The sequence below is a fragment of the Sceloporus undulatus genome, chromosome 2 (genome assembly GCF_019175285.1).
Source record: "Sceloporus undulatus isolate JIND9_A2432 ecotype Alabama chromosome 2, SceUnd_v1.1, whole genome shotgun sequence".
NCBI classification, from domain to species: domain Eukaryota; kingdom Metazoa; phylum Chordata; class Lepidosauria; order Squamata; family Phrynosomatidae; genus Sceloporus; species Sceloporus undulatus.
The window spans coordinates 133539777-133556316 of NC_056523.1; the positions used below are offsets into that span (position 1 = coordinate 133539777).

General features: G+C 42.3%; 1 protein-coding gene across 2 annotated transcripts; it reads left to right on the forward strand.

The window, feature by feature from the left end:
• The first annotated feature begins 432 nt into the window (after positions 1-432).
• On the forward strand, positions 433-15907 carry GSG1L2 (GSG1 like 2). 2 transcript variants are annotated; one of them, XM_042449556.1, is made up of 6 exons: positions 433-522; positions 1140-1348; positions 11135-11182; positions 12298-12450; positions 13571-13682; positions 14887-15907. In XM_042449556.1, the coding sequence occupies exons 1-6, from the start codon at positions 500-502 to the stop codon at positions 14990-14992; spliced, it is 651 nt and encodes a 216-aa protein (XP_042305490.1). In that variant the 5' UTR covers positions 433-499; the 3' UTR covers positions 14993-15907. The 2 variants fall into 2 exon arrangements, with proteins under 2 accessions (XP_042305490.1, XP_042305489.1); XM_042449555.1 differs by lacking the exon at positions 433-522 and having other exon boundaries at positions 1029-1348.
• The last annotated feature ends 633 nt before the right edge of the window (positions 15908-16540 follow it).

A 16540-nucleotide genomic window follows, 5' to 3' on the forward strand; every position in this document is an offset into this window, starting at 1 on the left:
TGGGCTTCTGGCTGTGTCCCATGAGAAAGTCCAAAGAATGTAGTAAACTTATATTTCTCAAACAAGCAAACACCGCTTTGGCATCCTTCCCAAGAACTTAAATTGAAAAATCTGTCTATCTCCTCTTGCTTACCTGGGAGCTAATCTCATTCCTGGTTACAACAGATGGGCTTTCCCCCTTCTCCTCCCTTTTACTCTCTGCTCTTATTTCATTTGTAATCTTTCAACTAACCTGGCTGGATCTATGTGGGATATTTTTGTGTGGTTTTTTTTTTGTTGTTGTTGTTGTTGTTGCTGAGACCAGGATTTGCAGTGTGGCACAACAGACAGGGTTGCTAGAGCAAAAGGTCCTGTATCTTTCAAGGTTATGTGGAAGATGGAATTTCAGCAGTTGTTGCCTGTTATCTGACAAGCAGCACCTCCTGGAATTCCCTCTTCTTCACATGAAAGGTGAAGATGCCCGCCTCAGTTTTCATTCTGACAAGCCTAACAACAAGTCATGGAAATATTCTCTTGTGGCAGGTGGGAATCTAGGCATTTTGTAGCTCTCTTTTCCAGGCTCTGATGCATTGCCTGTCTGGATTAAGTATGTCCCATCTGAGCTGGCACTCCTAACTTCTTAACCCTCTTGGAATGGGTGTGTGTGCCTTGGCAAGAGAGAAGAGAAATTCATACTTTTTATGCTCAGAGACATGATTGCCATTTTTAAAAAAACCATCCTGCTCATGCTGAGCCCATGTGGCACTGACAGAAGCTCCAGAGCCAAATGCACAGGGCTGCACAGCTCAGCTCTGGCAGACTCCGGCTTAGCTCAAGTCACTCCTGAGCATCCTCTCTGCCCACCTGGATCATCTTAACTTCACAACTGTCATGACAACTTGCTTGCTGGTCTCCGGCACTTAGAGGAGAGAATTTTCAGTGGATGCTGAGAAGAGGGAGAGGGAAAGGGGAAAGGAGGAGGGGAAAAGAAACAGCATCGGTGGTGGTGGGTGTTTTGAGCATCTTTTTAAATGCTGCTGCCAGCTGCCTCTACAAGTAGGCAGTTGTCAGGCAATGGGGGTGGACAGGCGGCAGAGAGCCTCGGCAGCCCTCTCTCTCAGCTTCCTCTCATTAATCTTCTCCATCACTGCCTTCAGCAGCAGCTACTGGTGTGAAGGGACCAGGAAAGTGCCCAAACCTCTTTGTGGTGAACACGGGGATGGGATCCACTGCATCCGCTTCAACAGCTCCGGGGTGAATGACAGCAACGTGGTTCATTACATCTGGGAGACTGGGGATGACAAGTTCGTGGACCGAAAGTTTCACGCTGGCATCTGGTATTCTTGTGAGGAGCTGCTCAATGACGAAGGTGAGTGCTGTTCCCTTATAGCTCCTATCTCCCTATTTTCTTTGGAGCAGGGAAGGGTTGTCATGCCATTTCTTTTGTGTGCTGGGCTGGGAAGGGCAGCTGGTAGGGAGAGAAAATAATCACAGTGGCTGCACTGATTCAAAGGTTATAATGTCAGACTGATCAATGAAAAGCCTACATTCAGTTCTCAGCTCTGCTGATGTTGAAGCAATTCTCATATTACATTCAGACTCATGTTTCCTAATTGCTTTCCTTCCTGGGCTCTTATGGAGAGCACAAACTGGTGTGAAGCTATGTGATGCTGGGGTTGGGGTATGAGGACATTGCTTCCTAATAAAATTCACTTCCCCTACTTCAGTTGTCCTTCTGTCTTCAAACTTCTAGCATTGCAATAACAAATTTATAAATACCATTTAGGCATGAAAAGGAAAGGGACAGTCAAAATGGGAATGCAAATATAACAAATATAAGAGCTCCAGGTGGGAACAATTCTCAGTGCCTTGCTCTCTGCAATGCTAGAAATTTGAGGACTGAAGGAAACTTTTATGGAAAGAGTAGAATTCTGTTTGGAGTCTCATTTTGTCCCCAACCCCATCTCTGCACCCCTGAGCACTAGATCCTAATTCTAAAGTGATTTTACTTGGAACATAAGTTCCAAGTTTACTATGAAGTGAAGCTGGGGGAAAGACACCAGCATAGTCTGAACTATGTCTGAACATCATCCTTGCTACAAGCAAAAAGGACAGGATGGAACCAAAAACAGCACAGCTGTGAAAAAACTGAAATATCACTTTACTGCAGAAGAGAAATTTGCATTTATTTTTACGCAGAAGAATTTACCAAAAAGAATAAAATAGCAATTCTGGTAAAACAGAAACATCAAAGTCTTTTCACAGAAAGAAAAAATCCACAGATGGGCACTACTTTTACTGGGACTAAAATGCCACAAAAATGTGCAAATATCTGAGTACTACAGAACTTTTTATCAGATTAGGTGTCAGATTGCCTGATAAAGAGTTCTGAAGAGAGTTCTGAAGAACATGAAGGTTTACACACCTTTGTCGCATTTTGGTTGATCCAGTTCCAACAAAGGCATTGCCCAGCTGTAAATTCCATGTTCTTCTTTCATAGATCAAGATAACCATTATTGTTTTCTTTTAAAATTATAATAACAAAGCATTGATAAATCTGCATTGATGGAAAATCTGTTAGGTTTCGGTTAAGTATATTGGCACTTTCAACTCCACATACATTTAGTGTTGTGTGTCTTCAAGTCATTTCTGATTTATGGCAATCCTAAAACCAACCTAACACAGAGTTTTCTTGGCAGAGTTTGGTCAGAAGGTTGGTTTTTTTGGGGGAGGGGGTTCCTCTAAGGTTGAGAGAGTGTGATTTGCCCAAGGTTATCCAGTGGGTTTCCATGGTTGAATGGGGAATCGAACCCTGGTCTTCCAGTGTCTTCATTGAATACTCAAGCAAGTACACCACACTGACTCCACATGCATATCTAACCCAAATATTAGGACAAAAGTCCATCAATGATAATAAAGGTATCACTGATAGATTTGTGTTTGGATTTGTTAAATGACCAACACAGCTACCCCTGCATGTTTTCCAACTATTAGAAGAAAATTTACAAAGAACATTGAACCAGTGTCAGCAGTGTAGTATCTAGGAGCAGAATTTAATATCGCCTATCAAATAAGCAGTTTTTAGTCCCATTTTCCCTCAAATGCACTTGGAGGAGAAACTTGTTGAGTGGAGAGTATTGAACCCTAATTCTCCTTTGAAATTCTCCCCCAGCCATGTTTAACAAAGCAAGTGCCTTCTTTGGAGGGAAATATCTGGTGGGAGGAAATACACGTGCAAATGAAAACCAGCATTTGCATGTTGGTCTGCTCCCTAGAAAGTGTATCGCTGCAAAGGTATGCACACACAGAGACACAAGTTGTTAGCTTCTTATTAACTATTAACTTGCAATATGGAGGTATGAAAAAATGCAGTTGCCAAAGTAGGATGTCAGCCTGCCCCAAGAGCATAAGCTTAGAAATCCATATTCAAATCTCACCTCAGTCATACACTTCCTAAGGAAGCCATTATTTTTGAAGACCAACCCCATGGAAGGAATCAGGTTAGAATAAGGCTGGCCTACTTTCTATATTCATTTCTGAAGTAATGCTTGTGCAGCAGTTTGAGCCCTGGAAATATGGTATATGACTGCAACTTATTACTTCTGCATAGAGATGAGTTTAAATTAATCAAATCTCTGGGTTTTTTTTAAACTCTTTATGGCAAAGGAAGAAAACTCTGATCATGTGGAAGCTTCCTGGTCATCTCAGCCCTTCCTAGAAGACCTACCCTTTAGGAAGGGAGATGGAGGTTTGTGAACTGACTCCCATCAGTAGAGAGATGGGGCAAAGCTTGGGGAACTCTCAGTTGGTTTTGTTCCTGTTTCATCTTCCGTGTGGCAAGGTGATGTGGGAGTGTGAGGCATACTCAGCCAGTGCTTCATGCCCTCCAATTGTTCTGATTTGGTAGAGACAGTCCCGATTGTCAGCCATCCTACATTTTCAACTGGTTTTAAAATATCTTAGTTTCTCTCTCCTCCTCCCCTTTGTCCCCCTTTGTCCTAAATTCACTTCAGTTCCTCCAAACTGAGTGTATAGCAATAAAGTACGGTCTGCCCTCCTTATTGGCGGACTTGTCATCAGCAGATTTATCCATCTGTGGATGGCAAGCCTCCGTTTTGCTAAATGGCAGCATGTGCACAGTTACGTGCATGCTGCACCGCCATTAATTTTAATGGGACTTGAGCATGAGTAGATTTTGGTATCCTGGCAGGGGTGTCTGGAATGGATCCCCCATGAATACGGAGGTCCAACAGTAGTTTGCATTCAATCAATATGCATTGGGGAGAGGCTAAGAGGGGGCCAAATTTTGCCCGCCCTTGGAGGCTCAGGCAAAAACAAACCACTACAACCTGCCTTGTGTGTTCTTCCTCATTAATAACATTCACCATTTTGACCACACTCTGAAGTTGGTTGGCCCTAAGGGTCCTGGTTTTCATCTGTGAATTGCTGTAGGTGCCTTCAGCCAGAGCTGGACATAAAGCTCTGGTTGAAGGAGTCTAGCTCAGCAAAGTGCACTCAGCCAGCATTTGGAGAGCTGGCTGAGTCCCAAGGTAAGTTTCAGCTCTCAAAGGGCCCGGCAAACAAACCTATCTTGGCTTCTAGCTTGCTTTCCCTGCACAGGAAAGATATATAGGGAACAAAACCCAAACTCTGACCAAAGCCCTGACTGGAACTGATAGTTCCTTTGCTTCATTGAAGAGGTGATCCAGCCTCCTGTTCCCCAAACTGGTTCTCTACTCCTGATTTGTGGGAAACCCATACTTCCTACCATGTCCCAATGATGTAATAGGATCCTTTTAGGACTTTCTCACATGAGACAATAAACCGCAACAACAGCATCTTCTGGTGGGACTTATCTCGCCTCCTTTCTGTTGCTATCTAGGTGGGAGATCATTAGCTAGGCATTTCTTTTCATTCATGCAAAACCTCAGTGAATGATCTCCTTTCCCATTTCTGTGGTGTTAGCATTCACAGTGCACTAAATCAACTCTGCTTTTATCCTGATTTTGGGTGGCCTTTGGGTGGGTTTTAGCTTTAGGTATTGCTTGCCCTTTGCCTGCCAGTGATCAAGGATGAAGGAGTTCTGATGAGCAGATAATCTGCTAGCAATTTGTCTTTCTTGAATCAGGAAGTCCCCTCTCCATGAAAAAAAAGTCCTTTTTAAAAGCAAGACTCTTTTTGATTTATATTTCTTTAGTAGGTGTCTGTGTTTGTGTGCCAAACTAGATGCAAACTGGACAGTACTGGGTGGTACTGGATGGGCAGTTCCAAATGCTGCATGTGATAAAGTATTAGCGCGAATGATGGCTGTAATTCCAGAAAGATTATGAAGCTGTGATAAAGAACAGAGCAGTCCCAACTGCAAAGCATTTATGAAAAGATCACAATTTTAGCAGGAGAACAGCCTGGTGCAATAAAGTCCTTAGATTCCCAGGACTTAAAAGTCTTACTTCAGTCCAGACTCTGTATTTAATGGACCTCCTCCTCTGAAAGCTAATTTGTATTACTTACATATTTTAAAATGTGGTACAACAATTCTGCTACATTTAAGGATCATCATGGCCATTTGTCTGAATAGGAGCTTGGACTTCTACTCCAAAATCCTGTCCTGACTTTTATTTTCATTACTCATAAAGGTCTCAAGAGGTCAGTTTGTGTTCTCATAACTACATCTTTGCTAACTAAGGAACTTATCACAATAGGCAAATCTCACTCAAAAATGCAATTTAAAAGTAGGAAAAACCTGCAAATGTGGGAAGTTTTTCAGATGACATTTCTCCCAAACAGAAATACCACAGAAATAAAGCAAATGGAAAGTGTCTGTGTTCATGTGTCAAACTTCCCAAAAGTAAAAAAAGTGTCATTTTTGTCCACTTTATATTTGCGTAATTTTCGCATTATTTCTGTTTGGCAGAAATGCATCTGAAAATCATTCCTCATTTGTGGCTTTTTCTACTTCTAAAATCACGTTTCTGAGCGGGATTTGCCTAGTGTGAAAAGGCTCTAAGCAATGTTTCTTCTCTGTGCAACCATGATTTGATTTCATCCATCCCTTAACAGTAATCCCTTATGCATGTTTTTAGTCCTCTCAAAAGACCATTGAAATGACATTTATTCAGTGACATTCATCTTCACAAATACTGATGCATCCTTTGAGAGCTCTTTATTTATTTCAAATGATGAATTTTGTCCATAACTCCATGGCAGTCCCAAATAACAAATGAGGCTTCAGTCAGAAAAAGCAGATCACCATGAAGAGAAAAGAGCTTGAGGGAAAGGCAATGAGAAATCACCTCACTCCCTGGTAGAGTAGGAGTTATTTATAATAAAGATATTTCATATCTAGTGCTCCCAGAAAAGGCTTCCTTGAAGAAGAGGAGGGATTTAATGGTGAAAGAGCTGGATGAACCCAAAGACAAAGGGGGAGGACCACCTAAAACTAGGAGAAAGAGGGACACATAAGAGACTGATTATTTAAATGAACATAAGGAGAGTAAAGTATGTTGAGAAAAGATAGGAAGAGATTGGGATGGGAATGGAGACAGGGATGGGGCTGGGCTGTTGTGGGACCTGCGCAAAAGACCTGAAATGGCCCGCAAATGTGGTGGGCCATGGGGCAGGCAGACATGACAATTGTTGAGGTAATCAGGATAATCTGCCAGAGTTCAAAGCCCGGAATCATAGAATGATAAGAACTGGAAGGGATCCCAAGGCCATGCAGGAATACTCAACTAAAACATTCCCAAGAGACGCCCATCCAGACTTGTTTAACAACCTCCAAAGAGGGAGAGCCCATCACCTTCCAAGGCAGTCTCTTCCACTGTTGAACACCTCTTACTATCAAGAAGTTGTTCCCAATGTTTAATTTGAATCAATTGATTAGTGTCCCAGTCTCTGGGGAGCAGAAATTAAACAAGTTTGTTCCATCTTCTACATAGCAATAGCGTGTATAGTCGGTCCTCCTTATCCACTAATTTTTTATCTATGGATTCAAGCATCCACGGCTTGAAAATATTATTTAAAAAGTATAAATTTCAAATAGCCAAGCTTGATTTTACTATTTTATATAATGGACACCATTTTGCTATGCCATTGTATTTAATGGGACTTGAACATCCACAGATTTTGTTATCCACAGGGGTTCCTAGAACCAAACCCCACTGGATAACAAGGGCCCACTGTACATTTCTATACTGCTTATCACTGCACTCAGCACTCCCTAAGCAGTTTACAATCTGTAAAGCCAATTGTCCCCAACAAATTAGGTACTCGTTTTACCAATCTACGAAAGGATGGAAGGCTGAGTGGACCTGGGATTGAACTCACAACCTTGCATTTAACTACTGTGCCACCAGGGCTCCATGACATCCTTTTGGATATTTAAAGTAGGCTATCATATCAACTCTCAGTTTTCTTTTCTCCAAGGTAAATATACCCAGCTCCCTCAGTTTCCAGATCTTTCATCATTTTGGTTGCCCTTCTTTGAACTTGTTCTAATTTGTCATTATCTTTCCTATACCGAACACAGTATTCCAGGTGAAGTCTGACTAATGCAAACCTGGTCTACCTATCATTAGTTCCATTATTAGGATGGAAACATGGAGGTCATAACAGCTATGGTAGGCTCAGATCAGAACTTATTCTATACCAGCCTTGACGGCAGTGTTGAAATCATGTGTGTGGCTGTGCTCTATAAGTCTCAATGTAAGAACGGAAGAGAAGAACTTTTTCCAGTTTACTGAAATGAATCATCCCCAGCTTAGCTACCACAAATTTTAATGGAATACTGCCTTTCTCTCCTGGCCATTGAGGCTGGATTCTCACTGAAGAAATAATCCAAGTTGATTCCACTTTAACAGCCATGGCTCAGTCCTATGGAATCCTAGGGACTGTAGTTTGTTGTGGCACCAGAGCTCTCTAACAGAGAAGGCTAAATACTTCACAAGACTACAATTCCCAGAATACCATAGCATTGAACCATGGCAGCTAAAGTGGTGTCAACCTGTATTATTTCTGCAGTGTGGGTGCAGCCTGAATGACTTTGCAAATTGCAGCTATGCTGTGCTATAGTTCTTGCCCTCTCTTTTTCTCCTCCTGCTCTGGCTACAAGGTTGAAGGTGAATGATACACCTTAGCATTGACATGGCCAATTGATTGTTGCATCTACTGCCTCCTCCTCTACTTCATATCAAATGGCCAGGCTAAAGAAGAACTGGCTATTCACTGTTCAATTTGAACAGTCCAAGGGCCAGCCCTAACATTAGATAGGGTGAAGCAATTACCTATGCTTTCAGATTCCAAGGAGCACAGAATGGATAAAACAGGACTGCTGTGTGCCCTTTAAGCTTCTTGCTGCCCTCAGGTGTGGTGGATGCTGCTGCCCTGTCAGCAGTACTGATATGCAATTCAGCTGCCTGTCTTTTAGACCAGAAATCAGGCAAGAGTAGGTGCAAAAAGGGGTATCCTAAAAAAATAGGTGAGCCTGAGCCTGCAAAAGAAGGAGGGAAATGAAAAGAATAGTTAAAGTGACTAGAGGAATGAGCTGGTAGCGGGCCTGTACCAGTGTATGGATCACCACAGCTGTACAGCAGCGTCAACTCTGTACCTGCTTTCTTTCATCCAGAATGCTGAATTTTTCAATTTAAACAGGTCCAGCAAGGCATGACCCACCAGTTGTGGTTGGACTGCAGCACCCAGCATGCATTTTAGGGTGATTCCCCACTCGGATATGAAATCCATTGGGTGATCTTGGGAATGTCACATGTTTTCAGCCTCAGGGGAAGGCAATGGCAAACCTTGAACAACTCTTGCTAAGAAAATCCCATGATAGGTTTGTCTTAGGGTTGCCACAATTAAGAAATGATTTGAAGGCACACAACAGCAGTAAGAACGAGCTGCCGGCCTACTGCATTTAGAGGGACAAACTTTACCTTCCCTGATTTCAAAACTCAGGGCAATGTCAGACAAATATCTGCTTATATATAGTGCAGGCTGGTGGTGAACTGGACAACTATAATCCAGGTGTCTGTATTGTTCCTCTCTGCTTGTTAAAACATATCAGCTGCAAGCACGTGGGAGGTGTAGCAACTGTTGTGTGCAAACAGTTGTAACCCCAATAAATTGGGATATAACCCTAATCTAGATTGCACCAAAGGAAATGCATTCTGTATTACTTTTGCTCTTGCAAATGTGTTCACAGAAATTTATATGGTGCCCACACATTATAGGGGATACTTCACAAAAAGAATGTTAAGTTCAATTCTGCTCCAAGGGCCTGTAATCTAAATATTGACATTGGTGGGTAACTGACATTGGTGGGTGACAGATACACCCCTTCTGTAGAGCTGAATTTGCCCAAACTAAAATTCCTCCAAATGGTGCAGGGAGCCACTTGCAAAAATTATCTGTAATGTAGCTCTTTATTGAGACACTTCCACTTCAGGCAGCCACCCACACAAACCATTTCGGTCACCACAGTAGCATGATCACAGATGGTGACAGCAGAAACACTCCCTGAGAAAGATCTTGTGGTAAATGGGGGGAATGTGACTTTAACATAGGCAAGGGCTTTTGCCCTAGATGCAAAAAGGGAAAGCAGAGTTCACAAGTGCTAAATGCAGCAAGACTTGTCTAATGGCCTGCCTGTGGAGCTTGCAGGGGGAGGGTAAAGGGAACCCCAGGATTTCTAGAAATAAGCAAAAGTGACCTCTGAGAGCAAGAAAGAACTCTGGAGGGGAGGGATTAGAATGGCAGTAAAACATCTACTAGGAGACATCACAGAAATTGAGGAATGAAAGAAGGGTTGGTTATATTTAAGAGTACAGTCTGCCAATATTGACAAGAATATCCTGAGTACATAAAAGTCAGAAAACCAGTGCTGAGTCTTTGGAAAATCTCTGTAATGCTGTCAGAGTTCAAAGGCTTTCATGTCTGGCATCCATAGTTTTTTTGTGGTTTTTTGGGGGGTTAGATGTCCATGTTCTAGAAGAGTTTGTTTCTGATACCAGATGCTGGCAAAACATCAGAAACAAACTCTTCTAGAACATGGACACATAGCCCCCAAACCCACAAAAAAACCTACAAATGCTGTCAGAGTTCCTGAAGCCCATAGCTAGATGGTACCATAAAAGCCTTCCCACAAGGAACATCCCCCCCTAACCTCCTTTCCCAGGACTGGGACAGACTGACTTTTGATCCCATTGGGCTGTGCTTGCCTTGTCTGTGTACATATTTCTCATCTGGTGGAGAAAGTTATGAACATGTTGAGTCTGGGGGCAATGTATTATGAATTATTATTCACTTCATACTTTCCATTTGACTATGATTGCTGCCTCCACTGTAAAAGCAATGAAGTTTAATACCACTTCAGCTGTCATAGCTCCATCCTATGAAATCCTGGGATTTGTTATTTGCTGGCGCACGAGAGCTTTCTAAATGTCTCACAAAACTACAAATCTCAGAAATCTTTAGCACTGAACCATGGTGGTTAGAGCAGTGTCAAACAGAGAGAGGAGTCTCAGAACCTTGAAAAGTGTGTGTGTGTGAATTCTCATTAATTAGACTTAGTGGTTTCTATGCTTGCTTGGTGTAAAAGTGGTTGATGCATGATGAATGATACTTAATGACATCAGGGAGGATTGCAACAGAGCATCATAAAGGGTCATCCCTAAATTTCCCGTTTTGACAGCAAACTATTGAAGCCATATGGACATCTGGGCTGTGGGAATGGGAATGTGTCCGAGCTGATACTTTTTAAAAGGCATGTGAGTAGTGGTGGTGAAATGTTATATCCCTGTCCCCCTGTGGGACAACTGTTGAAAAGAAGGGACATTTCATATCTGACACAGCCTACATGTATTTGTACCAGCCATGCATGTACAGTATATGGAACAGCCACAACTCTCTTCTGTATTGGAGTTATGAAGATGAATGGATGGTCTTTTTTTGCCCTCCCTTGGGGTTTGCATTCCAAATAATGCTGGAATATTTTATCTCAGTGCCTCTAGCTTCCCCTACCATCTGCTCCTTTCATGATGCTCGTGGGAAGCTGTTTACCTATAAACGTTAGGTAGACAGGGAGGCTCAAGAGGCTAATTAGACATTTGGTTTTTTAAAAATCTATAATTTCTAAGTGTATATTATATTTGCTTTACAGGTGAGAAATGTAGAAGTTTTATTAGCCTGACACCCCCAGCAGATCGAGGTAATTACATACTATCATAATTTCAGGTTATGGTTATTTTTATCTTTATGTTTGGTGTTCTGAATCACGGGAAAAGAAATTCTTTTTAAAAGACCTAACAATAACTTTTCATTTTTAATGCTTTGGCTTAACAATCCAAATCTTTGATTAACTCATATATACACTACATGTAATACCCCCCCCCCTCCTGTATTTTGAATTTGTGTGGAGAAGACGAGTTGTACCTTAGATGTTTCAAAGGGCCCCAAGCTGGATTTGAAATTGGAGACCTCAAACTGCTGGAAAAGGAGATTTGGGAAAATCGGGAACCTTCCTCAAGCTCATGCTATGTGACGGTGACAACATCTCAAATAAGAAACATATGTCACCAAGTACATGTATATGGATTTTGTGACACGACTAACAGAGATGTGAAATGTGGATATGGACATTTGGGATGGAAGTCAGTGAATACAAGTGAAATAGTGCAGAGAAATGCTTCCTTTCTCCTGCATTGGGGAGAAAACTTTAGTAATTATTCTTTCTTGCTTGGAGAATGAAATAACTGAGGGTTCACATGTCCCTACCATTTTCCACCTCAACCCTTCCCCCACTTGGTGTTGCCCAAGCTTTCCTGGCAAAATTGGAAATGATGATAAGGTCACTTCCAGTTACTTTGGTAAAACAAGAGGGTGTGAATTACAGGCATTGGGGGAGAATAAGCTCTTGAATTCTTCTGGAGGTACAATTTTCCCTTTTGAGAGCAATATATATATATATATATATATATATATATATATATATATATATATTGAGGGCCCTTGGAGCATTCAGGGGGTTATTTAATTTTTTTAATTGAATTTATACCCTGCCTTTCTGCCATGATGGCAAAAACAAGCATGGGAAACATGAGGCCCTACAGTCAATGTGACCGCTAGTTGTGCCCCTTAGAGTTAATGAAACAAACATCAAACATCTCCTGCCTCATTCATCCAAAGGGATGAATGTTAGAATTAATTTTCCATTTGTGTGTATAGATATTGGCAATTAAGTGGATGCAAAATATTAATTAGCAACTGTCTTGGAGCTCCCGTGAATCTCTGTGCTGCTGTTGCTGCTGTCCTTTGTTGTTCCAGGGGTGCTGTGGTTGTCTATTGCAGCAGAACTCCTCTACATTACTTTACTTCTGATGGGAGCCAGCCTGATGTTGATTGAGATCTGTTATTCCATCAGCATCCTTGATGGGCTAAAGCTCAATGCTTTTGCTGCGATCTTCACCGTTCTAGCAGGTATACCATACTGGATATGCATGACAGATTCTTTTCTGCAATGACTGTCATTAGCACTCTGCTATAATGTGGCAGCAGTGCTTGTCTTTACAACCTGGAGTAAAGACACAAGAACACAATGCAGGTTTGTACTTGACTACATTGTAGAAATAATCCAGTTTGACACTATGGTTCAATGCTATAGAATCCTGGGGTTTGTTGTTTGTTGTGGCACCAAAGCTCTCAGAAAGAGAAAGCTAAATATCTCACAAAACTACAAATTCCATAGCATTGAGTCCTGACAGTTAAAGTGGTGTCAAATTACATTAATTCTGCAGCATGGAACAGAAAAAGGAAAGAGAAACAGAAATCCTCTTTCAGTCCTGATTGGAATAGACTCAATGAATCTGTTAACATTTATCTGTTGTTGACTCACCATTCAACAATTGACTAAATGGGTCTGTTTTAGTTGGACTAACCAACAGGATGCTAGCCAGTTTGCTAAAAGTACAGTGAGCTCCCTTTTATTATTTTGGTCTGTTTTGCCCATTCTTGCCAACTCTGGCTAGCAGTGGCTCTCAGGCAGCAAATATCTTTCCTATTATTGTCTCCTTGCTCTCTCTAACCAGAGATGCCAGGAACTGAACAAATGGACAAATAATCTGACCTGGATGCTGTCACCATGCACTGTAACTCCACATGTGTCTGTACCTGAACAAAGACCCTTTATGGCTTCTGCACTGCTTCTCTCTCAGAGATGACATTTAGTTTGTGCAGGTCTCTCATGCAAAAGAAATCTAGGTGGCTAGATTAGCTGTCCCCCTGAAATGTCTCTTTCTATGGGACAGGCTTTCTCTTTCTTATCCAGACAAGTATAAAGCATCAAAGGCTAAGACTTTTTCTGACACACAACTGTACAGTTTGAAGAAAACATGGTCTATATGACATTTCCTTAAAAATCTGTAATCAATGCATGATAGTGGGATTTACTTGTTATTGAACATGTGAAGAGATTGCGCTTCCCATATTCTTCCCTTTTTTTCCTTAAAAATTTCTCCTAGTAATTTGCAAGTCTTACAGTAAATTCAGACTTGAATTAGTAAAAAATAACTGCTAACCTTGTTACTATCTAATATTCCAGGTCTCTTGGGAATGGTGGCACACATGATGTATACAACTGTATTCCAAATGACTGTCAATCTGGGTCCAGAAGACTGGCGCCCACAGACCTGGGATTATGGCTGGTCTTACTGGTATGATTTGGAGGGGGGGGGGGGATAATAACAAACATATGACCTTTTGATTGGTAACTTAAAATTAGGGCTATATTTTTTATCTGTTTGTTAAAATTAGACTTGTAATAACAGTAAATTCGAATAACGGTGGGAAAGGAAAGACAAACAAAGCGAATAATTGTTGTACCAGGGCAATCATTCATGGAAGCAAAATGTTGCTGATGGGAGAGCAAGGGATGGGGAAAATTAACATGGGGGGAGTCAAATATTTAAAACCTGCTCTTCTAGAATTTCAAGTAATGCACAGATAGGCTAATTGGGAATACGTTTCTGTTGACAAATGCAGATAACAAACTACAGCTAACACATATGAGGTGGATGTCCGGGGAAACTTTCCATCTGTAATCTTCTTTGCAGAATGGAAGGAAGGAGGTGACAGCACACTGTTTGTCTGTATCTGAATGATTTATTGGCATATGACAAACACTAATCCAAGAATAATGATCTAAAAGTATACAAAGGACTCTTTTAGCACCTTTGAGATTAACTGAAAAAAAGCAGTTGTAGCATTAGCTTTCTTGGACTTATGCCTGGTACATACAGGTGGTAAGCAGCGTGCTGGCACAGATTCTAGGGTTCGGAAGTGTGCAGCAACTGCATGCTCCCAACCCCTAGTCTGTACGGATGCTGCCATCATGACAACCTCCTGTTCATTCGAGGGGGTGCCGTGATGACACCGCCGCCATACAGCGATCAGATATTGTTGGCAGGAAGTAGCATCATGGCAGCGCCCTTTCCTGTTTGTGGCACCACAAAAAAGAAGCTGCTCTAGGTAGTTTCTTTTTGGCAGTGCGTTGGTGTTGTAGCGTGTGGCTGCTGCAGCACTGACTCAGGGTAAAGACGGGCATCATGGAGCCGCCCATCTGTCAAGCCCCTTCCTCAGTTGCGTGGAGTGAACTGATGCATGATTAATTGCATCTGAGGAAGTAGACCAAGTCTATGAAACTTTACCAGACTAAAATGGCTATGTTTTTGAACAGTTATGTAATAGTAACAGCATGACTTCACACAACATTTAATTAATGGGATAGGGAATGGCACATTGTATGTTGTTCTAGGAGTCCTTTAGCCACTGCTTTCTGGTCCTGTGTCTTATTACAAACAGCATACTGTCTGGCCAATTGTGTGAGCTCTATGCAGGGCCAATATCTTCCTTTTTCAGCATGATAACAAATTCTGGTGGAGTACATGGGTGTTACTCTGTTGTCTACCACAATCTCCCATTGGGCAGGCATCTGAATGCAAGCTCTGAAGGTAACTTATCTTAACTGAGACAAAAAAGTTTGAATGGAAATGGGGCACATTTTGTGAATATTTTCAGATGATGGGAAAGATGCAGCAGTTGCTTAGAGGGAGGGAAAGGGACAAAGGTAATTAGCTGTGCAGGTTAGGGTAGCCAGTAATCTGATGGCTTTGGGATCACGCATAAGAAACACTGCCTCATATCTTAAAACAGCTTCATTTTTATTTAGTGACATTGTCACATCTGGGAGTCCCCACCAAGTATGTGAGTGTTACAGTGTGCCCACGCCTAGTGCGGACGCATTTTACATGGCTTCCAACTTATGCGGAAACCACTTGGGGAAGTAAACAACAGTGCGCGTGCCTACAGCACATACGCACCATTCCGCCACATGCACGAGCACCATTATTTCCTTTAGGACTCGAGCATAGGTGGATTTTCCCTTATGTGGGGGGATCCGGAATGGATCCCCCATGTAAGGAGAGGGCCCACTGTACTTTAAATTTGAGGGGCTGTGTAACCATTAGGATCATTAGCAGCTGTGTATACTGATAACAACTGAGGAGATCTCCAGGGTTGGGTGAATTAAGAGGATTTTATTTCAAAAAATGCAGAGTGCAATGACACACACACTATAGAAATTCTCACAGACACATCATTCAGAATGAATGAAAATGAAAACATATAAATGGGATAGAGGCATTTGAGGAGTTTAAAAGGGTGATATTTACCTGTCCAAAGAATGGCTCAGGCTGAGATCTGAGGGTGGCGAAGCTCATACACAGAATGCAGCTTGGTACAACTGTGTGCATACAGAGGCTAAGTTTTTGAGACCAGTATTTATACCTGAAAACTAGTCTCTGGTGATGTGCTATCTTGTAAGGTAACAAAGGCGCGTTACAGACTGCCCAAAACAGGCGGTCTCGCGCCGCTGCTGGTTGCTGCGTCTGGGAACCGCAGCAGCCAAACCGCACGGTTCCTGGGCGCAGCAACAAAGAAGCGCCAAAATGGCGCTTCTTCCTGGGCCCCGGAAGAGGCGCCGCCAGGCGCCAGGCGCGCACTCACGGTGCCACATCCGGTGTGTGATGTCTGGACGCTATGTGTCCGATACATCAACATGGTGGCCCCCGTCTATATAGGGCGCCGCCATTTTGTACGTGCAGAGCATGTACTAGGGTTAGGGGCGTGAAGAAGTCATGCCCCTTCCTAACCCTAGTACGCGCTCTGCGCATACTATATGCCTGTCTATAACGGGCCAAGGACTAGATGTTCTTTCCCAGGAATCAGCAATGGGGTTCCTGACTGGTGGATGGCTATAACTTTAGGGTGACAAAAAATGTTAATGGATCAGCACAATCCCAGGGTGAATGGACAGGGAGGTTGGCAGAAAGCATAGCAGGGGTAGGCAGAGAGAACTGGTTTACTGCTTCAGTGCAATGATGCCCCGTTGTCTCTTGGGTCAAGAGGAAATGCAAAGCACTTGGGGGAAGGAAGGAACAATTAGTACATCCATTTAGCCTTGATTGTATTATTACCTGGATCATCCACATGCCCTCAAGTCTTTTCTCTTTTT

Bases quoted from the DNA above. Each gene is read 5' to 3' on its own strand.
- GSG1L2 (XM_042449555.1), top strand. From the start codon at position 1,054: ATGGGGGTGGACAGGCGGCAGAGAGCCTCGGCAGCCCTCTCTCTCAGC. The intron at 1,349-11,134 runs GTGAGTGCTGTT...TTTGCTTTACAG, and splicing joins GGAGCTGCTCAATGACGAAG to GTGAGAAATGTAGAAGTTTT. The intron at 13,683-14,886 runs GTATGATTTGGA...TTCCTTTTTCAG, and splicing joins GATTATGGCTGGTCTTACTG to CATGATAACAAATTCTGGTG.